This window comes from Ictidomys tridecemlineatus, chromosome 7 (assembly GCF_052094955.1).
Source record: "Ictidomys tridecemlineatus isolate mIctTri1 chromosome 7, mIctTri1.hap1, whole genome shotgun sequence".
Classification (NCBI taxonomy): Eukaryota; Metazoa; Chordata; class Mammalia; order Rodentia; family Sciuridae; genus Ictidomys; species Ictidomys tridecemlineatus.
This window is the reverse complement of record NC_135483.1, coordinates 32,326,087-32,353,608: the sequence shown is the minus strand read 5'-3', so window position 1 is coordinate 32,353,608 and position 27,522 is coordinate 32,326,087. Positions and strand designations below refer to the sequence as shown.

Below are 27,522 nucleotides of genomic sequence, written 5' to 3'. Positions count from 1 at the left end.
AACTCAGTAATAGAGTGCTTGCCTAGCATGTGCAACACCCTGGGTTCAATCTTCAGCACAAAAAAAAAAAAGCAAAAATTAATTTTCAATCCTTTATGATAATATCTTTCACAAAGAATTTTATCTTTTGCTTTAAAGGAACAGAATAAAGGTCAGAGTGATCTTTTACATACTTTCTGTTTTAAGTATCTTTAACCTAGTCAATATGCCAGAGTGTCAGTCATACTTTTAACTCTTTCAGCAAATATAATAAGCACCCAAAAAGTGAATAAGATAATGGGATTTTGGAGTAGGAAGACATTACTCTGATCCAGGGGATTCAGAAAGCCAGTAGAATTAAACTGAATCTTGAAGAATGGGCAGTATGAGCTCCCTGTGAGTGGTACACCTCATTTTTCGACAAGCTCTGTATTGGCAAGGTGGCCGAGACCTTGAATACATTAGCCTAATTGGGAAGAAAGAAACTTGGATTGGATGGAGTTAGAAATGTTAGAATGGGGCCTCCTTCCTGAAGACCCTGACTTGGAGTCTGAAGTTTATTTGAAGAGGAATGTTGATGAACCTGGGTACTATTGGTGAAAGTGGGTAGAGAGCGTCATTACAAAAGCATCTCTGAATCCCCTGGACCCCCAGAGTAATGTCTTCCTACTCCAAAATCCCATTATCATTATCTGGAAATGATAATGTTCAGAATAATAATAATAATTATTATTATTATTATTATTATGAGGGTTTAGAGGATAAGGGTTTGAGTAATAATATAGTTTCCAGCTCTAGATAAAGGAATGGTCAGGGTAAGAATAGGCTAACTTCTTGCACAGCAAATAGGAGGAGGCTTTGGGCAAGATGAACTCTACATCTACTAATGGATACAAATGAAAGGAAATGAGAATTGAGAAGAAAAGAGGCAAGTGGGCAGGGAGTGGGGTTTGGTCAATGAGTAGAATATAGGCCTAGTCAAAGCTATATGTGTTTGAGACATAGAAATCAGAGATTCCTTAGGAAGATCTTTGGTGGGAAACTCTAAATTCCAAGGCTGGTAGATTAGATTTGTTTTATTAACTCAGAGTTTGTTTACTGTTTTCCTTAGACAGATACTTGATTTTTTAAAAATCTATTTTAGGAAAATAAGCATGGCGAAAATATCTAGGAGAGGCAAAGACTAGAGGCAAGAATGCCAAAAAGCAGGTTAAGAAGGAATCTAAACATGAGTTAATAAGTGCTACAGCCAGGACATGGGGACTGGAAAGAGGTCAAAAGAAATACTTGCCACATAAAATAGTTTCCAGCTCTAGATAGAGGAATGATCAGGATAGGGTGGTCATAAAACCCAGTGTGTGTGTGTGTGTGTGTGTGTGTGTGTGTGTGAGAGAGAGAGAGAGAGAGAGAGAGAGAGAGAAAGAAAGGGGGTAGAGAGGGTCTACCCTCTACATACATACATATATATAATATAAAAATAGAATATATTAGTGAATACATTTGTATTTTTAAAACCTGAATTGGTGCCAGGATCAAGAGTCATTTTTATCTTAAAACTGTGCCAATGTGATATTTGTCTTACTGTGCCTAGCTTATTTCATCTAACATAATGTCCTCCAGATTCATTGAAAATGAGAAGACTTTCCTGCCTTATATGGCTAAATAGCATCTCATAATGTATATATACACTGCATTTTCTTCATCCTTTCATGCATTGATGGGCACTTAGGCTGTTTCCATATATTAGCTATTGTGAATAATGTTGGAATAAAACAGGAGTGTAGATATTCCCTTGACATATTGGAATATATATACCCAAAAGTGGGATTACTGATTCATAGGATAGTTTTATTTTTAGGGATTTTAGGAACTGCCATACCATTTTCCATAATTTACATTACCATCAACAATATATGAGTTCTCTTTTCTCCACATCTTCCACAGCACTTATTTTTCATCTTTTTGATAAAAGTCATTCTAGAGGTATAAGATGATATCTTGGGGTTTCAATTTACATTTCCATAATGGTTAGTGATGCTGAGCATTTTTTCATGTACCTACTGGCTGTTTATCTTCTTTAGAGAAATGTCTGTTCAGATCTTTTGCCCATTTTTAAGTTGGGTTATTTTGCTATTGAGTTGTTCAAGTTTTTTGTATATTTTGGATATTAAGCTTCTAATCAAATGTGTGGTTTGCAAATATTTTCTCTTATTCTGTGAGTCGTGTTTTCACTTTGTTATTTGTTTCCTTTGTTGTAAAGAATTTTTTTTGTCTGATATAATTTTATTTGTCTGTTTTTGCTTTTGTTGCTTGTGCTTTGAGGTCATGTCCAAAAATATCATTGCCCAGAACAGTGTCATGGAGTTTTGCTGCTACATTTTCTTGTTGTGGTTTTATAGTTTCAGATTGTACATTTAAGACTTTGTGTCTAAGTATTGAATCTATTACAAGCTGATTTTTGTATGGTAGAAGAAAATGATTTAATGTCTTTTTTCCAGGTTTTCTAACACCAATTATTGAAGTCTGTTCTTTTGACATTGTGTGTTCTTGCTGCATGATTATTTATATATGGAAACTAATAAAGCTTATTTCATAAAAATAGGGAGTATAATGGTTGTTACCAAAGGCTAGATGGAGGGTTGTTAATCAGGAAGGAATGGGAAGCTGTTGATCAAAGGGTAAGGAATTTCAGATAGGAGAAATAGGTTTAAAACGTACTGCACATTGAAGTTACTATAATCAATGATAATGTATATTTCAAAATAGTTAAGAGTAAATTTCAATCTCACCATAAAAAATGATAGGTAAGTGAGGTGATAGGTTATCTTCATTAGTTTGACTGAATCATGCCACATTGTGCACATATATCAAAATTTCACTTTTTACCCTATAAATGTGTATAATTATGGTTTCTCAATAAAAAAATAATAGTAATAATTTTAAAACTTGACCAATATGTGGTCAAGTTTTAATTCTAACATAAGAATAAATTTAGGAAATAATTTAAAGAATAAATTAGATATATTTGCTTTCTTCTGTTTTTATATGTGACATATATACATGCTTATGTTTATGAAAAATTTAAATTGCTCTCTCAACCTAATTTAGTAATAGTCCGTAGGTATTTCTCCAGTTCTGTTTTTTTGAGAACTATCTTAAAATTCTCAAACTATTCTCAAAACAAGTTTTGTCTCACTTCAATGAATATCTATCATTAATAATATCTAGAAGAAAATCATCATAAAGGCAAATGCAGAATTGAGGAACATAAAGAATTCAACATCCTATCTTTAAATGATATTGGATTAAGACATTTTAGAAATGCAAGATTTTGTTTTTATAATATTTAATTAAGTACCAGAAAGTGACAGTTAATTTTTCATGTATTTGGTGCTTAAAAAATTATCCAGGCTTCTAGTACTGAACGCTTCAGATGATAAAAGTCAGAAACATACATTCACTTTTAATTTGATTCTTGATTAAGTAAAGGTCTAAAAGTTGGGTTCAGGGCATCCATTTACTTTGTTGTACTAAATGAGTTTTATTTGCATTTTTAGAGCTTTTTATATATCAAAAAATATAATTTGTAAGTAATGAATACTAGAGAAGAAAAATCAGTTACAAAAGCCATGATCCACAATAATAGAAGTCAGATGACTCATTCATATGTATCACAGAAGCTGGCATTAACAATTTTAATTTTGAAATATATTCTTTAAAAGAATAATGAACCCATCACTGCAAAAAATAAATAATAATGAAAATTCAGAATAAACCTGTTGCTAACTAGTAGCTCCTTTGTTAGAATTTATTTAAATAAAAAAGTGTCCTAAGAAGCAAATCAGCAAGATAGACAGTGATCATTGTGATGGGCATCAGGAATTAGAATATCATTATCAATGAAGTACTATTTCTGCCTTTAGGGAATCTTAAAATCTTATATATATAAAACTGTATAGACAAGTTGTTCTTCAAAGATACTAAATAATTTACATTTATTTAAACTGAAAGCATTATATTTATTATTGGTATAGACACACCTATTTTTAAAACAGCAGAAGTGATTAGAAAATTCCATTTGATTTATGTAAATTCTCTTAAGTTAATTTGATTATACAAAGAGACAATGGTCCATTGTGATATCAAAATTATGCAAGATATTAAAAAAACTTGAAAAAAGATATAAATAATCATGAATAAATTACTTAAATTTTTAGAAAACAGATTGATAGAAGCTGTTGAAAGCACTGTGAACCTAAAGATTATAGTATACGTGATCACAAAGTGCATTGTATTGGTTTTCTAGGACTGACCAAAAAAGTATCAGGTGCCATTTGGTTTATACAACAGAGATTTTATTTTCTCTTTTCTCTTCTTATAAGGGCACCAATCATATTGTATTGGGGCATACTTTAATAACCTTATGTTAATCACCTCTTTCAAGACTTTATTTTCAAATATGGTTCTATTCTGAGGTACTAGGGTTGGATCTTTAACATATGAATTTTGGAAGAACAAATTTAGTCCCTGATACATATGAAATAGCCTAATACAAATAAGAAAAAAAATGAATTACAGTAAACTTTCTCCAATTTACTAGGAATATGTATGGAATAAAATTAAAAGAGGATATCTCTATAGACTTTAGTCTTCCATGACCCTGGAAGTACAGTATTTTAGGAAGTTATCTTTCCCAAATAGAAGTGCAATTGATTTCTTTCATGTGAAGTTGGCTTACAGAGGTTTTACCAGTACCTTTTCTTGACATGTTGAAATCTATGATGCTGTTATTCTTCTCAGTTTCCCAAATACAAAAGGATTTATGAAGCCTAGAAACAAGAAAACATTTATAATAGTTAACCATTTAATATAAAATGAACATCAAGGTTTCTTATTAGAATCAAATGAACTTCAGGGATAGAAATATATTGCATATAATTTTATAACATAAAATTTCAGTATGTTATGTTTATTAAAATTCATTAAAGAATGAAATAGGAAAAGCTGTGTGGAAAAAATGTAAATAATATATTTTTTTCCACCCCCCTGGTGTGAGGGATTGAACACAGAGCCTCATAATGCTAAGCAAGCACTCAGCTACATCCCCAACCCAAACAGTAAATTTCTTAAACTGTTAATTTATCATGTATAAATATGTTGTGGCCCAAATACAGAAACCTATTAAAGTAATAATCAGATGAATTTTAAGTGAGGCATCATGCAAACCAATTGATATTTATTTACTTATTTATGTATTTATTTATTTTTAGTAATAAGGATTAAATCACTGAATTCCATCCCCAGTCCTTTTAATATTTTTTTTGATTTTGAGAAAGCATCTCACTAAGTTATTAATGATCTAAGTTGCTGAGGCTGACCTTGAACTTGTGATATTACCATCTCAGCTTTCCAAAAACCAATTAAATTTTTAACACAAATATTAAAGAGTTATTTTTCATGCAACTAGACATTTTACTTTTAATTATACTAAATGAAATAATTGAAGCAATTAACCCACTAGAACCCACTTTTGGAACATTGGACCTTAGAGTTTTTTATAGATAGTAAAATAGATACTTCTCAACTGAGTAAAGAGAGAGGCAAAGCCAATAGTCTGAATGTTTTAAATGGATTGTCCTAAGTCTACAAAGTTGTTCCACGTCAATACAGCAGAAGTGGTTGATGCAAAATAACTCTGCCTGTCATTCCAAGCACATGAGAATACTACATAATACACAACAAAATAATTTGGGGAAATGAATTTGTTCTGGCTATGTTCAACCACTTGAATAAAATAAAACCTGTGAGTAGTTATTCACATGCAGACTTACATTAAAAATATGTAAATATAGTACACAGTATTCTATTTTGTGAACACATCTGTACATGCAACATTAGAGGAGAATTCAGAACTTTTATAAATCTACATTGCATTTTAATAATTTTGTAATTATTTACATTATAGTAATGAAGTAATAGAAACTATGTGATAAACTTTCAGTCTTAAAAGTTTAATCAAAATGAGATGGCTGCTTTGTCAATTTGGTTTGCTTAATTAAGAACCTACCTTATCTAACATGTTGTTATTATAGTGTGTAACATTTTTGTATGATCTCTGCACAAACATTGAATTATTTCTGGACAGTAATAATGAAATATGAATTTGTTAAAATATATATGCACGGACAGTTCTCCTAAAAAGATAAAATATTAAATATCTGACTGAAAAACTTGGCCTGATTTTAAAAAATTCCTTGGCCTTTTTAGCAAATCTATGTTCAGTTTTAAAGGAAAGAGAAAAATTATGAAGAAGCGAGAACTCAGAAGAACTGAGTTCAGAGAAGCATACTAGAAGGGGCTTGTTTGTGAGGAAACTTACCATTTCCGAATTAAAATCCTCCATAAATTAGCCAATATACTTTTTTAAAATCCCCTTTTAACAATGCCTGAAATTTCACCAACTGGTGAAGAATATTGTTTGAAAATAAAAATAATTCTCAAAGACAAATTCATTCCAACAATATATTTTAATGCTAGAACCAGCCAAAGAAGCCATATTGCAGGATAAAAGTCTTAATTGGGCAGGAAGACTATGAAGCTGCGATTTGGGAATTTCTGAAGACTTTGGGCATCAAAGTCTTGGTGAGGTGCCAAAGTGAGAAACTGAGTCAGGATGCACAAAGATGCAGGGAGAAAAGAAAAGCAAGGCAAAAAGTTTGTTAGATATGGGAAAACTGTGCCTTTTCTACATTTTGAAGTGTTTTTAGGATTTGTCTAATAGGAAAGAAAACCTTTTTTCTTATTTCTTTTCCCCTTTTCTATCCTCCTACACTATATAATTCCCAGTTTCTAGACTCAGAGTACAAGCTGATACCATATGAAATAGAATTTAATTACTTTTGGGATTGAATGTTTTCCACACATAGCCTAGGAAATGAATCACATTTTGATTTGCTTAATTTTTCAAAAGCATTTTGTGAACTGTGAGCATAAAAGAACTTTCACTATAAAAATTAATTTTCATAATAAAAATCTTTTTTTTTTTTTGGTGGTGGTGGTGGTACTGGGGATTGAATCCAGGACCTCATGCCTCATGCTTACAAGACAGGTTCTTTCCCACTGAGCTGTATTTCCAGCCCCCCACAATAAAAATCTTTTTCAATGTGTGAGTGTGTGTGTGTGTGTGTGTGTGTGCGCGCGCACACACACACACACACACACATGCACACGTGTGCATATGTGCAGGCCTATTTCCCTGTCTGCCACAATTTGGGTTGTGAGATCCTAGAGGTCAAGAGCCAACTATACCAGTGTTCATCAGTTTATATTCCTAGGTCTCCCTGTATTAGAATTACTTGAGGTGATAGCTAAAAGTACAGATTTCTAGATACATAGATTAAGTCTCCAGAGAAATATCAACTCCCCAGATGATTCTCAGATACTGTCATCACTGAGAACTGCTTATTTATATTGTGAAGCAGATAATAAAGACTCAGTAATCTATCATAGCAGTATAAAATTTTAGGGTGTGTCAATTTAGTAGTTTCTGTAAAAGTCAAAGTTTATTTTATCAAAAAATATGCAAGAGGGTTATTGAATTCTTTTCATTCTTATATTTGGAAATCATGTTAACATTTTGTATTGAAAATTGAAAAGGAGTATTAGTTTTTGCCTAACCTGAATTTGACTTAATATAAGATTTACCTCTATGAACTTTAGAAACAAAACCTAAGACTATGACCAAGGTTTTGTGCAATAAAATTTGGCTACATTAAAGGGAAATAAATTCTTTGCCTTTCAAAAGATGTCTATCACAGGACTTGTGGTCTGGGTCAATTTGGGAAGAACAAACTATTAAATTATTCATTTGTAATAATATAAAATTCATGATGAGGATAACCTTTACTGAATAATCACTATGTACTCTGTGTTGTGTCAGGAACTTCACACTCACTATTATATGAGTTAATTCTCTCAACAACCTATATAGTGTTGTTACTATTATTATCTCCCATTCACAAATGAAAAAAAAAACAGAGGTATAGTTTAAGAAACCGTCCAAATATTCTTTGTAGCTAGGAAGTTTAAGGACCAATTATCCAAACCTGTCCGATGCCGGAGTTCACTCCATTAACTAATATTCCATACTGTCTCTTAAGTAAGGGTAACTGCATATCTGAGCAAGCTGTTCAGAAGATGGCCCAGAGAATAAGGAAGCCTAGCTTCCAAACAAACAGTTTCATGTATTCCTGTCCTTTACAAAGAGGGATGGAAACTGGGACTGTCTTGGTACTGTATGGAAGAAAGAAGAAAGTTGAAAACCACAAACTATTAAAACTGGAAAGGCGTTTGGTGACCATCCATGTGGACAGAATAGAGAAGTTATCCATTCTCATTTTAGAAAAGAACCCGAGAAACAGAGAGATTAAATGATTTGCCTAAGACTGCCTTGTCTCTTGAAAAGATGTCTAGTTAATGATAGGCTAGGTAGGTAAAAAATAGACTTTAGCCAAAAAGTAGTGATGGAAACCTATGGTGCTAATAGTTTGAAGAGAAATTTGAGCTAGACCTGCCTGACCATTTCTTCTAGGCCCAGCCCATCTTTCTTTATGGTAACCAAGGTCTTTTATCCAGCTATAGAGCTAACAAATATGGACTTTATTAGAGAATACATGGATTTTATTAGAGAATACATGATAGGTGAAATTAAAATTAAATTTAAAAACTTTAAATCTGTCTAATACATTTCTGATGGCCATGCAGATTACCTTGTCATAGTCCTGAGGTTCTAAGCCCACCCCTAATTCCTTTCTTCCCAGGAAATATAATATATTCTCATCAGTCATGGTGGCTCATCTTACTTTATAAATGAGTCACAGGTTCTTCAAAACTTACTTTGAAGCTGACTTCCAAATAGTGATTGTTATATTGGATAATCATTGAAATATGGTGCTGTAATTAAGTATTTCTGGCTAGAGCTAGAGTACATTTCATGAAACCTTGGAAAATATTGTAGTAGGAATTGTCTGACATGTTCATTATTCTTTAAACTGAAATGTGAGAAGTAAAATAAAAAGGTCTATTTAAAATTGAAGGATAATTTCTGTGAAGGCTATCCATGTGACATAAGAAAATCCCAATGAACAAAAGTGTTCAAGGATTTGTTGGAGTACCTAACTGAAAATAGATACCATAGGGAAGTCCTATGGTATAATAAACAAGGAAAACCTGAAATTTGAACACGAAGATCATAAAATATCAGCAGATTTTTAGTTTGGGTATACTTTGCCCAAATATACTAAATATATTTGGAGGGATTAAATTTGGGAATGAAATATTAGAAAATAGTATATCTTCTTCAATATAAACAAATTTCATAGAAAAGGAAAAAGGAAGTAGAGAATCCATTTGATACAGTGACTTTTAATTGGACCTGAAATTCCATGAACTTGACATAGGAAATCAAGTACAGAGCATTTAAATGGATCTGGAAAGAAAAATAAAAGTACGTCATTTTCAGATTTAATACCATAGAGAAGATGAGATTCTTTCTTTAAAACAGGATTTAACACTATTACAAAAGCAAAACAGAATCATTAGAAAGCTTTAAATATCGGAACATTTGTGAAAGTATTTTTTGAGAATAATTGGTGCAACTACCCTTGACTCATTTTAACAACAAAGAACTGATGGAGAAGGGAAAATACTGCATTTGAAGTCTCAGGAGACCATATTATCTTAGAGTTCAAAAACAATGAAAATATCTTAGAGTTCGAAAACAATTCCAGTGGAATTGGCTACTTCCAATTCTGCAATTTGTATTCTCACTTGGATTATAAAACTTAACATACAGGAATGCCTGTTTCATGATTCTGCGCCTACTAGGTGTGAGCTTAATAACAGAAATAGACTTTCTCATGGATCTTTGAGTCTTTGGGACCTGTTATAATGCCTCACACATTGTAAGTGCTAAATAAATCTGTAGGAAGCAGATGGTAATAAAGGAAGGGTAGGCTGTAGGCTCAGAGGGACAAGCGAACTTTCTTCAAGACTTTGTTCAAATATCACCTTCTTGCTGAGACCACCCTGACTCTCACCTCCCACCACTTCCTTACTGTGCTGTACTTACTCTTTTTGATAACATTCACTGTCTTAACTCACTGTACTATTTTCTGATTTATTAAATTTGCTATTTCCTGTGTCCCCCAGCTAGAATATGAGCTTTGAGAGGACAAAGATTTGGTTTTGTATACAGTATATCTGAGGCGCTTAAGTAGATACCTAAACATTTTATTATGTAAGTAAATTTATTAAAATTCTTGCATGTATATCTGAAAGGCACAAACTGGAAATTTTTGAAATTATAATTTTTATTGACTTTGTCAACAGACTTAAGAAGAGTAGGAGAATTTTTAAAAATACAACTCTCACATAATAAAAATATAATTGATGCTAACTTTTAAAAAGAGGGGGAAAGAATATATAAGAAAACCTTTTAGGCTGAGCAGGGAGTTTCTATTTGCTATGCATGAATGAAGGAGAAATAAAGGTGTTTACAATTAGAAATACAGGCAAATTATGAAGGGCAGGCATATAATAAATATAGTACCAAAAGACTAAAATTCAAATGACCTGCAGCTTTTTAGTACAGGTAAAGTAACCAAAATTGAATGAATGAATGAATAAGCTGCTCTATTTCCTAATACTTTAAGTATGGAAACTAGAAGGTTTTCCTTAATGAAGGAAAGTAGTAGGTGTATTTTAAGTATTTGTAGGCTTCCCTATGGAAAAGTGCTTTTGTGTAATCATAGATGGCACAACCAGAACCGAATTTTGGAATTGATAGTGAAGATGTTTTGTACATCATACAAAAATTAGTTGTTCCTTGCATTGAATGTTAAGTTTTATCTGTCACCTCTTCTGAAATTTCACTTGGTCCTATAATTCTCAAGGAAAATTAAAGGAATTCTTTTAAACTAAAAAATATATTTATACAAAGAATTTATTCCTTCCCAATTCCTTTCCCCCACATACTCATATCTCTTTTTTGGTCTTTATACAATTGGAAATCTTTGGGGAATGTGATAATATTTTGTAAAATTCAGAGTGTCTATGTTTGCCCATAGGCCTTTGGGTTGCTGTGTAGAAATTGCAGCATCACGGGGTCTTTCCGCCTGACCCTTGCACGATGCCAGATGGTGCATTTCTTTTTCTAATCTAAGCTCTATTTCTTTCACTGAAGTTGACCATTCAAGAACAATATCATATGGTATGACCTGAAGCAGTATTTCTTAATATTTTAAATAACTCATAAGGAGCATCATTCAATTATGTAGGGAGAAAATGCAGCTCTGACATAGAAATTCTTTGGACTAGAAGTAATTACATAGATCTGCTGAAGTAAAACTTCCATCATAGGCTTAAGAACTCCCTCCTCTGGATGTTTGATGGATTTTAAGATAGTTCAAAACTAGAAACATACCATATAGTTCTATTTTGTTTTATTCCATTACCTCAACAAGATTACATTATCTCCTATGTATTTCTATTAGGAGAAATAGTGAGTAACTCAGTGACAGCTGATTGTTCTAATAGTGGTTACATTCAAGTAGGGATGGGAAGAAAATAAAATATAAACAAATACATTTATACATACACCTTTGAAATAATACTATGAAGCAAAAGAGTAGGATATCACTTAGGAATAAAAAATGACCTCCTACTTTAAATAGGATTGCGAAGGAAAGCTTTTTAGGCTGAGTGCCAAGGAATGAGAAATCAGCCAATAAGAAAAGATTATGAAGCAAACAGGAATTTTTCCTGTTTAAGGAATGAATCAGTGTGGTTTCATTCTGGTGATCAATAGGAAATGTGACCTGTGATAAGTTTGGAGAGAAATGCAGGTCCTCTAAGTTCATACCGTATGTTTGTATTTTGTTGTAGTTGCAGAGAGAAGATATGGCAGAGTTTTAGAAGGTTAGTGACATGACCAAATATATATTTTTAAAAGATATTCCCGGCTGCTCTGTGAGGAAACTCTTGGAGGCAAGAGTGAAAGTGTTTTAGAATAGGATTAAGAGAAGTGGATAGTCATAAGATCTATTTTAGAAGTAGAATCAACAAAATTTGATGATGATTGGCTGAAGCAGGCAGACAGTAAGAGAAAGTGAAAAATAAAAGTGGATGTCCAGATTCTTGGTTTAAGTAACTACTTGGCTTTGATTGTCATTTATTAAGAGAGGGAAGATAAGAAAAAAAAGGCAGATTTCTGTGGGAAAGAAATCAAGAGAGTAGATTGAGAGGTCTGTGAAATGTTCTACCAATAATGTCAAGCAGACAGTAAATGTCTCTGAAACTCAGATGAAAGGTTCAGGTACTAAATCCATTGGCAAGAAGATATTTGGTTTTTAAAACTGGAAATAAAATGAGATCATCTTGCAAAGGGATGTATAATGAGAGGAGAAGGCTTAGGATTGACCCCCTAGAATGTATTACAGACATTAAAGCTGTAAATTCCATAGAAGAGATGAAATCACCCAGAGAGATTTTGAGAAGATTCCAGAAAGATAGGAAGAGACCCAGGAGACCTTATGGAAGTCGAGACAAGATAATGCTTTTGGATTAGTGATCAACTCTGTGGACTAATATTCAGAGAGCCAGTAAGATGATAACCTGAAAGTCTCTTTGGACTTAACAAGGTGGTTGTTTTCGGTTGTCTATAAAGCAGCTTTATTTTTAGTTTATTATATTTTTGTTGGTTTCTTCTTTTCTGAACCACTTTATGCCTTTACAATTTATGCTTTTTGAGAGAGGGCCAAAGTAATTTACTCCCAGATGTCCTTTTAGTTCCCTTTCAACTTGAATACTGTGTTTTTCCAAAATTATGTGTTAGAATGTTATAATCCTACAATTTCTAAAATTGTAAGATCTCATGATCTTAAAAGTGGCATTATTATACTCAAAACAGGAGTACTTAAGCTATCTTGGTCTTGCATTGGTGCTAGTATCTTACATGCTTTTGAGCTGCATATATGTTCCAAATACATGCTGGTCTATTATTATCTCTTTATTTTAATTACATATGATTATTTGGTCTGTTTTCTTAACTTTTCTATACTGATCTCTCAAATAATTATGATTGAAAGTAATAGATTTACCCAGTTAATAGATCATTAGTAAAGAATTCGATAAATGTTTAGTATTGTTTAATAATAAATGATTGGTCAATAAATTCTACTTAGCAATCATCTTTATTAAACATTTTCCATACAAATTTCCACCTTTTGATGGAAATATATTTATTGGCACTTCACATTTATTTTGTAAAAATTTATTCAGCATGCAGAAATGTAAGAAATTATTAAACTTACAATGTAACTATCTTGGCTTCACCTAGATCTCATCTAATGAACATGTAGCCTTTTATGTTCTTTATACTTGAACACATATGAAACAGGGAGTAGTACTGATCACTTTAATAGATATATTTTAGAGATGAATATATAGTTTTTTTTATACTAGGAATTGAACCCAAGGATGTTTAACCAAGAGCCATATTTCCAGATCCTTTAGTTTTTATTTTGAGACTAAGTTACTTAGGGCCTCATTAAGTTGCTGAGGCTGGCTTTGAACTTGGGATCCTCCTGACTCAGCCTCCCCAGCTGCTGGCAAGTAGGTGTGTGACACCATGCCCAGCTGAATATATAGTTTTTTTTTTAATATTTCAGAGAAGTCACTGTATAAAACAAATTTTTTATGAATTGGACTAACACAATATCTAAAATATTTAAACTTATGGAAAATGCCTAGTGTAGAAATCAAAAATTTTTATAAGTATTCTTATATTAAACACTATGGTTGAAGTGATTGTCAAGAGTTGTTTCATTGATATAGTTTTCAAAGTTTTGTGTGTGTATATACTCATCCCTCAGTGGTTTCAGGACATTCCTGCCCCAGTAATGCAATCTGCAGATGCTCAAGTCCTTCATATTAAATGGCATAGCATTTGCATATAACCCATGCACATCCTCCTGTATACTTTAAATCATCTCTAGAATACTTATTGCTTTACATCTTTTAATGGACTCCAGAATGGGAAATAATTTCTAATACTATGGAAGTGCTATGTAAATAGTTGTTTAGGTAATAATGACAAAAAAAAAACATGTCCATGTTCAGAACAGATGAAATTTTTTCCTAATTACTTTCAATTCATGGTTGGTTGAATCCACAGATGTGGAATCCATGGATACAGAGGACCAACTGTATGTTTATGTATAGATGAATAGACAATTTGTTATATTTTAGATATGAGGTGACCTTCAAAGCTCATGTGTAAGAGAATGCAAGAAAGTTTAGAGGTGATATGATTATGTTATAAAAGATTTAACTGAGTGAGTGTAGGCAGGTAGAGGAAGGATGGAAGAGATAGGTCCCTTGAGTTATACCTTTAGGTTATGTATTTTATCCCTGGTGAGTGAAGTCTCTCTCAGCTTCCTGGCTGATGTTTCCAGTTGCTTTCTTCTGTCACATCCTTCCACCATGATGTTCTGTCTCATCTCAGGCCCAGAGGAATAGAGACAGCTATCTGTTGACTGGGACCCTGAAACTCTGAGCTCCCAAATAAACTTTCCTTCTCTTATTGTTCTTGTTAGGTCTTTTGGTCACAGTGATGAAAAAACTAACTAAATCATCATTATAGAAACCATTTATAACTTGGAGAACTTTTAAATTTTTATTGAATTCATTATAAAAATAAATATATGTTGACAATAGATTCTCATAGAGTATTTTATTTTATTTTTTTGGTTCCAGAGATTGACCCAAGGGTGCTTAACCACTGAGCAACATCCCCACCACTTTTAAAAAATATTTTACTTAGAGACAGGGTCTTGTTAAGTTGCTTAGCGCCTCACTAAGTTGCTGAAGCTGGCTTTGAACTTGCAATCCTCCTGCCTGAGCCTCCCAAGCTTCTAGGATTACAGGCATGTGCCACCACACCCGGCTTCATAGGGTTATTTAGATTCTAGTATTGCTTTACATCTTTTAATGGACTCCAGAATGGGGAAAAATTATCTTTTTCTCTCACAAAAAATTATATTTAAATGAATGAGGTAATATATGGAGATAAAAAGGAACTTAAGTTATAGGATGGCATCTCTCTTTCATCATTCATGATAAAAGTTCAATGTCAAAGAGATCTATTGAAAGAAATGTGATGATTTGGTAAATACTAGATAATGTATTGCAGGATCAGAGTAATTACCAGAGTGATATTGAGAGTATAGTTGGGATCAAACTATGGATGGGTAGGTAGAAGTCAATCTAAGAACAAGGAGATGAATTGAACTCCAGCTTTTTAAGGAACTAGGGCAGACTGTCTTTAAAGGGTGACAAGGGACTATTCACCTCATGCTATAATGATTTTATCTTCCTCGGAATGCTCAGGTCTATAACAAGCATCTTCTAAGTGACTATAAAAGGCAAAAATTAATACTTCACATAATCTGAAGTTGAGAATAAAAATGAAAGTTTTTAATAAATGAACATATAGTATATGAGATCCTTTATTTACTATTTTGAAAATATATGAGGAAGGGGAGTGTAGCTTAATGGTAGGAAATTTGCCTAGCATGTGTTAGACCCCAGGTCACAGGTTCAATCCCCAATACCACCATCACCACCACCCCCCAAAAAAAACAAGATTTAGGGAGATACAAATACATTTGTTCACCTTACCCAGAGAACCTTTAAAATACTACCCTTATAATGTTAAATACAGTGCTATGTGAAATGAAATTAATATAACAGTGAATCACATCACAAAGCATGATTTTTTCCAGACATTGAATAAATCCCAGATATCATTTTTAAAAAATCATACATATCACAAAATAAAGGAACTCAGAAAACCACAGGTTTTCTGTTCAAATTTTGATAAATGTTGGCTAAAGAATAAATACATTTTTAAAAGGCTTTATTTTTAAGAGAGAGAGAGAGAGAATTTTTTAATATTTATTTTTCAGTTTTCGGTGGACACAACATCTTTATTTTATTTTTATGTGGTGCTAAGGATCAAACCCAGCACCCCGCGCATGCCAGGTGAGCGCATTACGGCTTGAGCCACATCCCCAGCCCATAAATAAATATTTTTGAAGAAAAGTTCTTTGAATGACATTGAAATTTATATATGAATGAATATATGAAATTTTTGCACATTACATATGCAATCTGATTTAGAACACCACACTTCAATTTACTCTTGTAATGACTGAATGTCATGCCTGGCACAGGGATGCACGCCTGTAATCCCAGCAGCTCAGGAGGCTGAAGCAGGATGATTGCAAGTTCAAAGCCAGCATCAGCAAAAGCAATGCGCTAAGCAAGTCAGTGAGACCCTGTCTCTAAGTAAAATACAAAATAAGGCTGAGGACGTGGCTCAGTAATCAAGTGCCCCTGGTTTTAATTCCTGGTACTCCCACCCAGAAAAAAAAAAAACCTGAATGTCATGATATACTTGTTGTAGAACCCATTCCCAGTTGTTCATGACTTTACATTCAAGCTTAAGAAAGTACCTAAGAAATAGTACATATGGATAGAAGGAACAGGGATGGATGGATGGATGATGATGAGACTCTTATGTGAATGACTTGCAGCAAGGGTAATGGGTTTGCTGATTTGATTACTTTTCACATTATAAATCATGGAGCAAGACTTATAGCTCATCCACAAATGTCTTTTCACAATTTATTGAGAAATATGGGAAAGGAGGCTGGGGTTTGAAACACTGCTCCAGAAGGTTCAGTTACAGAAGGAGCTGGCAAGCAGAGGAATCCAAGTTAAAAAGCAGTAGTCAAGGAGAGGACTTCAGCACAACCCTTTCATTAGAACATGTATGGGACTTGCCTCTCTGTAATTGTATTTATTAGAGTTTCTGTATTACACCATGAATTTTCCTCTTATTGAGACTATTTTCCCTGGGTAACAGTCCTCAGTCTTGTTAGATCTGAGATACCCATCTTATTGTGAAAGTATAAATGAAACAGATATATGGGACCATATTGACTTGAATTTGGGCAAGGAAACATGTTTAATCTGTATTGTTCCTTTTTATTATGAAATTTCATATCAACAAGACATAAATTGTTCTTGAAAGACATCTTTAACACACTGGGGAGTCAGCTGATGATGAGTTGCTTGGTTTGGTCCCTAAATTGGCCACTCTGCACACAATTTTAACTAGTTACCAAATGTACTGAGCTACTAATAAAATTATCTTCAGGCAGCAATTCACTTATACCCAATCTAGGTGACGTTTGACCTGGATCTGTATAACATGACTACTTTCCATGGATTCTTTCCAATATGCTATTTAAAATACTGAAATTTTTGGTGCTTTGGCAGAACCCTCATTCTTCTCTACTTGTTAAAGGTTTTGACTTTTAACAACTTTAGATGACTGTGTTATAAATCTTCTCTCTTTATACATAATGAAAAATAATTGAGGTGTCTGCAAATTAAGTGAAAAACGTGAAAAGTATTAAATTTTCTTTTTCTATGTCAGCAACATGAACAACATATAATCATTATGTTCTACCAATACATGACTTAATTGAACAGAATAGTAATCAAGTCTTCTGCCATGTAAGTTGAAATGAATACATGAAGCTTAGCCATCATAGTAAAAGAAGGAACATGTTGGAACTAGACTTATGTGTTATTAAGGTAATCCTATTTTCCCTAACATTCTAGTCACATAGTGGTGTAATGAGTAAGTAAAATTCTAGACACATTGTGATGTAAGGAGTAAGTGAAGAGTAAATCAATAATGAATGAACAAGACAAAGTTTAAATGAATACACTTTTTATAGATGTTGCATAATGTTATGATGACATTCGTACCTGAAACTTGAATAAATTGTTCAGATCTTGCTAAATATTTGTACAGAAGGGTAACACCCGCAAAATAAGAAAGTGCTGCTGATCTCATAGATATGAGAGGTTGTAGGTGATATTCATCTAAAATTCCAAAAGAGTTATAATATCAAAATAAATATTTATTCTTTTCTCTGAAATGGCTGAGGATATTCTTCTAACTCTGATATGGATACCTTATATACATAGGTCATGGAAACTCTAATTTTCACCTGCCTTGTAGTTAACCATAAGGAAATTTTCTGACTTGTCTGAATAGTAGGTGATAAGACCCCTATTTCAAAAGGAATCCTGACCCATACCATTAGGAAGGATACCAAATCTGAGCAGGGAGGCCCTGTTGCATTTCCCTACCAGTCTATTAGCATTAGATCATATCCTTTAGTTTCATTATATTTTGACATGGTTGTCCATGTTTGTGTCCTTACTATGCAATGAAGTCTCCATGAAAACCCAAAAGAACCTAGTTCAGGTTGCTTCTGGATAGCTGAACATATGAAGCTTCTTAGAGATGGTGGGCCAGGAAAGAAAGCTCCTTCTTCTATAACTTGTCTCAAGAATCTCTTTATCCTTTGTAATAAGCCAGTAAATGTGTTTCCCTGAGTTCTGTGAGCTGCTCAAGCAAATTAGCTGGACTGAGGAAGAGGTTGTGGGAACCCCAGTTTGTGCCCACTAGGCCAGAAGCAAGGTAAAATATTCAGAGGCTTGTGATTTGCATCTGAAGGTGGGAGTAAGTCTTGGGGACTGAGTCCTCAACTTGTGGGATCTGACACTATCTCCAGATAATGTCAGAAAATAATCAAATTAGAGGACACCCAGCTGGTGTCTATTGCTACAGAATTATTGTTGGCTTTTTGTGAGGGGAAATTCCTACATGTTTTGGGATCACAGAAGTGATTTGTTTTGTGAGTATATAGTAAGAGAAACAGTTTGGATTTGTGTTCTTCTTCGGCTCTTTTTAATTTTTATTTTGAGACAGAGTCATGCTAAGTTGCCTACGCTGGCCTCAAACTTGTGATCCTTGTCTTAGCTTTCTGAATATCTGGGATTATAGGAATGCACTACCACACACAACTAAACAGATTTCTTTAAATTTCACTGTATTAAGTGATTTTGTAGTTCTTTAACTTATCATTGAATCATAGTTAATGTTATCAGTAAAATAAAGTGCTTCCTTTTTATATGAATCTTTTTCTTTTGAAATTTTATTTCATGTGACTATTTAAGAACTTATATAGATAATATTTAGAAGGTCTGAACATTCTTTTCCTAATTTTACAATTTATCAAAGTGTTTGGTTTATGATTGACTGTATTTCATTTTTGGAAGTATCCACTCAATGGTGACCAAACACCAGTTAATTGTAAATATCATTAATATTTACTTCTTATTGTCTCTGGAGGCTGAGTGGTTTATGTGATTTTTGGGGGGGGGTAGGATGCTGAACTCATATCTATACATGGACTCCTAAAATTTCTTGAGGAAATTTAGTAAGTTTTAGATTCCTGATGATAGCTAAATAAAGATTTACATAAATATGCCTTTTAACAAATCAGAACTACCATGCTAAAAGTTTTTTGTTATAAATGGAAAAACAGTTCCTACTGCCAGTCCCATTGCCTAATTGTTGATCTCAGTGTATTCTTTTACACTGTTCACTTAGCAGTTTAAAAGTATGGATTTTAGAATTAGAACACCTATATTCAGGTTCTGAGTTTGCTATTTATGACATTGGAAAAATTGCTTTTTAATATTTTGCATCTAACCTTATGGGCTTTTCTTGGATTCATTTCTAATAAATTGTTTAACCTTGGACAAGAGTATCTTCAGTGTGCCTTAGTTTCATTTTTGTTATGAGTATATTCATAATACTATCTCCCCCATGGGGTTATGTATTTATTAAATGAATATATGTGCTGGTTTGTAGAGTTGTTTAGAGACAGGCCTGGTGTATTATAAGTGGGGTATAATTGTCAGCCATTATTCCACTAGAATGTGAGCTCCATGAGAGTGCGGGTTTCTGTACATTCTTGTTCTCTAATATGTCCTCAGTGACTAGAATAGTGCCTGATGAGTGGTAAGCACTAAAAAAATATTTATTGAATGAATATGTATCAATTTTCTCATCTATTAAGATGGGATAATAAGGATCACTTCCCTATAGAATGTTTCTATTTAAGGAAGTCATGTATATGAAGAATATAAATTTTAGGTATTATCATAATTATTATTATACATAAAGGGCTATAATTAAAATTATTGAATCCAAGTACTTATTCTTCCTCTATATTGCCTAACTAGTTTGCTTTTATGACTTATGACTTTAAAGTATATTCCCTTTTCATTTTTCAGTCAAATTGTATCAGTTTCTAGCCTAATCAAAAAATATATTTGCTTACTTCCATGGACATGCTCTGTTAAGAGATAAAGGCAAATATTGCCATGAATATTATTACAGAAATAATGAAAATACTGATCATTTGATCCTCCTTTTTTGTCTTTTCATACTTTAAATATCTTTGACCTCTTAACTTTTGTGAAAGTTTTGAATTGACCAATCACTGACGTGTAACATCTACTTTTCACTTTCAAATATGATGAGTAAAAACTCAAAATATTTGAAAATGGAAATCACAAAAGTTTACAATTTATTTGTGCCATATTGGCATAAGACTAGGAATAGAAGAAATGATTTTATATTTTGAATTTCATATTCAGGTAATGTGAATATGCAATATTGATATATTTTAAAAGGGAGGCAAATATAGATTTAACATTAGTACGTAGTTAGAATAGGCTTTGTGATTTAAAAACTGTATTGTCAATATTTATTTCAGACCAAGAAATTTACTGCTTAGTTAAAATCATATCTATCATCGTGTTTTATATAAGTATATGGAACATCTGTGATAGGGTATATAGAACACAACCTGAAAGCAAACCATGTGAGTTTAAGTTCTGCTCTACAACTTTCTCATTAAGCAGTCGTTCAATATCATTTTTTCAACTCATTTATAAAGAGATAATGATGACATTCTTTCACAATTAATGTAGGAATTAAGTAACAAAATGAGTATGTTTTATAAACTGAGGTAGATCTATAAAATATTCTATTACATATTCATCAAATACAATACTATGACAGTATATGCAAGTTATATCTGTTTATCTTTGAAAAATAATTTTCATATTTTCTGGCAGAATCTTTTTCAAGATCATGTTTTTAGAGGCAGTTTATTATGTATATTTGTGTATATTTGGAATAGTAGATTATAATGATTCTGGAACTACACTTTGTTTATATAATGAAATATAGTAGTCTCTCATATGATAAAAGTCAGTGTCTCATTTCTTTTGAAAAGTATTTCCAAAGTTACACATACTACACTTATGCTACATGTATTATATGTATTATCCTGATATGGAGGGACATCATTTACAATCTCTTGTTTGTTTGTTTGTTTTGCAGTGCTAGGATTGAACCTACTGCCTCATGTGTGTTAGACAGACCCTCCCTCACTGAGCTACATTCCCAGCCCTATGGTTTATTGTTTTATGGATTTTTAAATTTCTCAGGGAGGGGTACACTTGTATCAAAATGGAACAAGGGATTAAAAATCAACTTAATAAAACATATATAAACAAGAAATATTATTTAGATAATAGTTATTATACCTAGGGAAATAATTGCACATAGAATAAAAATATTCTAAATTTCCTCAAAAAGTTCAGAATATTCCTCAAGTTATCATTCAAAACTAGTAGTCTCTGACCATTGCTGCAGTCTGTAGCTGACCTATGTGCCAACACTTGCTCCTTAAAGTTTTCTTCCCCAGAATGAAGGGGGCTTTTCTCCTTCTTCCTCTTTAGTTCTCTCTAGTCTTCCTTGTGCCATTCTTCTGTCACTCATGTCTATCATTTAAGATTCTATGAAAAAAATGCCAAAAACTTCCCAGGACAACCTTGTTCTGAAACTGCAAGAGAGAAGTAATGCTTATATAGGAGTAAGTATATCTGGATTCTTTTAGACTAATCTCTTCTGGTGCACAAAGTGAATTATTAACACAGAGAAAGCAAGGTTATTTATCCAAGCAACTCAACACAACTACTTGATCCAGTTCTCAGACTATTCAGTCCCTCCTATTCAATCTCTAATAGAAACCCAAGATGTCCCTTTCCAAAGTGACTTTCAGTGATAATTATGATGTTGCTGGATGCCCAAATAAAAGGCTTTCATCCAATCATAAATTGATTTCTCTACAAGTTCTCTTTTTCCTGATATTTTCTTCATCATTTTTCCTGATATTTTCTTGCAGACAGGAAATTAGGAATGTCCCGTCAAAATTTCTCAAAATCTAATCAGGTAACTTTTGCATTAGAAGAGTCTGATTGATAAATGTGCCATCTTCTCCCAATATAATCGAATTCATAGGGCAACTCCTGTTTCCTTTTATCATTCTTTGCCTCATTCTGGCAAATATCATGATTAAAACAATAAGATAAACATAATGATTGCTTTTAAGCTACTAATTGCATTCCTTCCAAGCAAGCAAAAATAACAGATATTCTTGGAAATAAAATGTTTTACTCTTTAATCTTAATTTCTTCCTTTATAAAATAAGTATTTTATTGTATCACTATTATATTACATTCATTTTCTAACATTTTTAAAATGGTTTTATATCATAACCCAACTTATATACATGTGAGCACACACATTCATATTTATGAAACAATACTGCAGCTGATACACTAACTGCAAGGGCTGGACTCTAGATTATTTCATTTTATTCTTAAAAATGCCAATCAAAACCTAATAAATTATTTTATAACTCACTAAAAATTTATGATCCACAGTTCAAAAAACATTAGATGACTTTCAATAATGTCCTTTCAGTTTCCAAAGTTCTATGATTCTCTTTTATTCTTATGATGAAAATCTCATTTAATAAAAAGTTCCTATTCTCTGAATAAAATTGATAAGGTATGAAAAAGCATTCATAGAGTTCTCTGGTTTTTATCAATGTTCTTTTGAAATGCTGATATTAGGAAGGTGAATAATGAAAAGGAAATTGGAATAAGAGTTATAGGAATATTAATAAGAAAGGATAAAAGTTTATCAGAGAAGCAGAAGCAAGAAAGCTAGGTGATCCTAAGTCTAAACAACTAAAGTTTATTACTTTTTTTCCATGGTATTGTTGTTTGTGCTCAAGGGATTTCTTTAATTTTTAGAAAGATTTAAAAGGATTATTATTTGAATGCATTTTTAATCATGCCTTTTAAATTAGAATGTCCATTGGCCAAAGTCCTTAATATACCTAGAAAGCCCTGTGTGATCTGTTCCACTCTCGATCCCCCAAAACACTACCACATCACATTTCAGGTGTTTGCTGTATGCGGTCTCTCTACTCCATCTTCTTCAAATCCCTCTTCAAGTGTCATTTCACCAGTGAGACCCACACTCACAACCCTTTTTAAGTTACAGTATACCCCATACTCCTTAACTTTTTTTAATTTGCATTCATCCCCCTCTTAATGTTATGTCATATATTGATTTATTATGCCTCTCTCCCCTCCAGGAAAGTAAATTCCATGAGAGCAGGGATTTTTAGCTGCTTTGATCACCACCGTTGTATCTACAGAAGTAGCTGGCATATACTAGTGGCTCAATCAATATTAACTGAATGATATTTGTATTAGTAAATCAAGTAAAGTACTTTTGTGTATATACTACTTAGGACATATTTATTGGATGAAGGAACTGATTTAGATTGTGTGATTTACATTTTACAAAGTATTTTTGAAATTCTCTATTACCCATACCCAATGGATCAAGCTGTGACATAGGGCTGGAATTATTGTACTCCACCTTCCCACCTCCCTAGGTAGAGAAATGGAGAGTTGAATGTTTGTCCAAGGTTACAAAAAAGTGGGATGGTCTTTTGACTCCTAGTAAAATGGTATTAAAATTGCTTTGTGTTCTGGGATAGAGGTTTTCAATTCAAAGAAGGAACCATGTTACTTTGCTTATAAACTGCTTTGTTTCTAGTGTGTATTGCTTTCAAATGTGTTAAAAGGATATTGCCTTTTATTTAGATGTTAATCTTTATGGAGTCTGTCATTCTTTATAACAATGGGTAGCAGATTATTTCCTTCAGAGAAAGAAGCATTGAAATTAAAGTTGATAGACATCATTGTGCTCCCCCCCCCCAGTATTGGTGCTTTTTTGGTTAATGATTAAAAAATCAACTCCTCTCAGTTGACTTTTTATATTGTTAAGAAAGAAGGAAAGAAAAAGAGCGTCCATTGTAGGTTTTCTTGGAACCCGGTAAAAATTGGGGAGCCTTTGTGTTAAGCTTTTCTTTCTTGAGGAACAATAACAAATTAAGTGAACCTGAGGAAAGGGAAATTGACTACCAGAAATTTTCCTGACCTGTTATCGATTTGAGATGCCTAACTCATTGCATCTAATTAGTCTTAACTAGTCTCTGGCCTTCGCCGAGCGGCGGCAGGCAGAGGTTCGGAAAATAGCCCTAGCCACACCGGGTCGGGGCCAGAACCTGAAGCGTGCGCCCAAGAGCTGCCAGTCCTGCCAAGGTGCTGCTGCCGCCGCGGCCGCCGCCTCCCCCTCCGGCCGCTGATTGGCGGGGACCGCAGCTTCGGAAGCATCGCCCAGCGAGGGAGGGCGCCGACACTCCAGCGCTCCAGCCTCGGGGATCCTCAACTCCCCTGGGCGAGACTTCCCCTGCGAGCAGCCTCTTCTCAACCAGGACCCTCCTCCTGAGCAAATCAGAGGTCCGGGCCGCCGGGACAGCCACGTCTCCCTTTGGGCCGGGTCAGGGAGTCAGGGGCCAGAACCCTAGGGTCCCGCGGCACCACCCGGCCCCCGACACTGGCTCCGGAACCACTGCGGTCGCCGCGTCCCAGCCGCCAAAACGCCTCGTATCTTGTACCGCGGGAAAAGCGGGTCCTCGTCCAAGATGGGCCGACAGGGTCTGGGGGGCGCCGGCGCGGCGGGGCGCTCCATGCAGCGCTCCCAAAGCCGGAGCAGCCTCTCCGCCTCCTTCGAGGCACTGGCCGGCTACTTTCCCTGCATGAACTCACTGGAGGAGGAAGAAGGAGGTGAGACAACCTTCCCTCCCCGTAGTTGGTGTCTCTTATTTGTGTCATCTCTGCACAGTGTCTGGAGGGTTGGCAATGGGAGAGAGAACTCAAAGTGTCACAGCTCTCCAGGACTGTGCCGGGGGCCAGAGACCCTTAGAGCTGAGCAGAGGAGGACCTCTGTGGGTTATTTGGAGAGCTCCACAGGCGCGGACTTGAGAAAGGACTCTGGTGTGCAGTTATCAAGTGATTGGAAGTTGAATGCGGATGTAGACTAGTGGGAAGCAAGGCTGCGCTTCTTGGGTACCCCCACTCAGTTTGCTCTTGTTTACTTTCTCAGTCTTTGTGTTAGCATTTGGCCCCAAGAACAAAAATGCTTAAAAACTACAGGGAGATGCAGCCACAAAACTTTGAAAACAGGAATCAGCCTGTGAAAGGAGAAGATCCAGATGAGAGAAGGGGTCCTAGAATGTACAGGGAGAGAGTAGATAGAACTTAAGGCGAATTTCTGGTAGAGACACTTGGAACTTTGTCCACAAGGCACAATACCATGAATCTGTCTGTTGGTGGTGTGTTTCTGATATTCTGGTGATTAAGCTGTTGGGGGGAGGGGGACTCACTGTGTTAAACTTTTCACCAAGTGGTTCCTAGTCCTTTATAAAGTTTTGAGTACTGAAACTTGTGGGTTTTCCTCATGAGGAGCTTACCTATAAGATTTAACAGCTAACACTGAAAATATAAATTATAAAGCAAAGAGAGAATTGACATAAATAATAGTGTCCCAACATTTGAAATACTATTTGTTAATTTATTAATGTTAGTTGCAAACCGAGTTCATCTTTAGACACAGTAGTATAGTTATGATTTAACTCATTGTATGGATTAGGACTTGATCCGCTTTTTTTGACAATCAATGATTTCTTATTATGAAAGAGGTCTGACTGAAAAGAAATTAACTACTTGTTTTAAGAACAGGTTGAGTGGCTGGGGTTGTGGCTCAGTGGTAGAGAGCTTGCTTCACATGTGTGAAGCACTGGATTCGATTCTCAGCACACATATAAATAAATGAATAAAAGTCCATCAACAACCAAAAATTTTTTTTAAAAAGAACAGGTAGAAATAAAACTTTTTCCTATTTTCTTAGGAAATGAAAGGGGAGGGGAGAATAGAGGATTCATAGTTCATCTGAAAAGTGGTCTTCAAACCAGTCTGTTAGAACTAACCATGTTTCTTCTGGCTTATTGTCACAATAATAATTTAATATTAGTCAATATAGATATAGATATAACATTGGGGTACTTCCTGAGGTAAACATGACTTAATTTTCACACTAGTCCTTTTTTTCTAATTTGTACATTTACATTTTTTCTATAATTCAGTAGTTTAAATTCTAGGAAATGTATAAACAAATGAAAAAATTTAAAAATCAAGCTGGATATGAATGATCATAATTGTAGCTAAAATTTTTAGCACTTATTATCCAGCACTGTACTGAGAACTTGACGTGCATTTATGCTTTTAAGCTCACAACAACCTTATGAGGCAGTACTGTTATCTCCATTTCACAAATGAGGAAAAGAAAGCTTCAGAAACTTGCCCAGGTAGTGGGTAACAGAGATAGCACTTGAACCAGTGAGTCAGCAGCTCAACCTATGCACTCAACTCCCAAACTCTGCTAGGTTTTTATTATTTGAATCTACCTGGACTCCACTCCATCACTAAACCAGAATGTGATGGAGCTAGAACTCAAACTTAGGTGTGTCTGAAACTACAAGTATTTAAATAAAGCATGCATTATTATGAACTTATTTCTTTTAATTTTTACACTGTCTTCAGATTTGAATTTGCTTCTTAAAAGCTGTTATTATTCTTTTTAAGTTAAAACTAAGATTGTTGAATTCAGAAAATATCATGCTAAAAGGCTTTTTCAAGATAGCAAGGAAAACTTACATGAATGTGAAAATTTTTCAAAATTTAAATTACATTCACTTAGTCTTGGCTTATACAAATTAATCCCAAAGAAAATTTCTACATCTATGCATGAGAAATTGGAACAACATTTCTGTTCCATAATGTTGCTTCTTGAGTTGTGAAGACAAAATATTCCAGAAGGAAGGTAGTGGGCTGGGGATATGGCTCAGTGGTAGAGTGCTTGCTTAGCATGTACAAGGCCTTGGGTTCTGTGCTCAGTATCACATAAAGAGAGAGAGAATAAAAAAAGGGAAAATAGCATTTTTAAAGTAATCCGTATAGTTATGTACTAGTAACAAGAGGGGATACACTTTCCACTGGCTTATGGTCATTTCACAATCACAAGAAGAAATCTTAACTTTTTTTCTTCATTTCACAACAGTCCTATCACCCTTAAAACTCCCCAGATTTTTAAAAAATATGTCAACATACTCTGAAGAGTTGTAAGAGAAGTCACTGGCTTCTCTATGGTGTTTTTCTCTGTGTAGACACCCACACAGGACACATGAAGGTCATGTGGATGACATACTTAAGAAT

At 34.0% G+C, this 27,522-nt stretch overlaps 1 protein-coding gene across 50 annotated transcripts in view; it reads left to right on the top strand.

Annotated features, from left to right (window-relative positions):
- Rims2 (regulating synaptic membrane exocytosis 2) overlaps nucleotides 1-27,522 on the top strand; it is a 559,411-nt gene that overhangs the window by 510,163 nt on the left and 21,726 nt on the right. The window contains exon 1 of one of the 50 annotated variants that reach the window (XM_040293786.2): nucleotides 24,494-25,035. The exons of the other annotated variants lie outside the window; for them this stretch is intronic. Coding sequence (XP_040149720.1) covers nucleotides 24,894-25,035 — 142 coding nt within the window. The 5' untranslated portion in view covers nucleotides 24,494-24,893. Of the gene's footprint in view, nucleotides 1-24,493; nucleotides 25,036-27,522 lie in introns of those variants that run through there. 50 annotated transcript variants of the gene reach the window in all.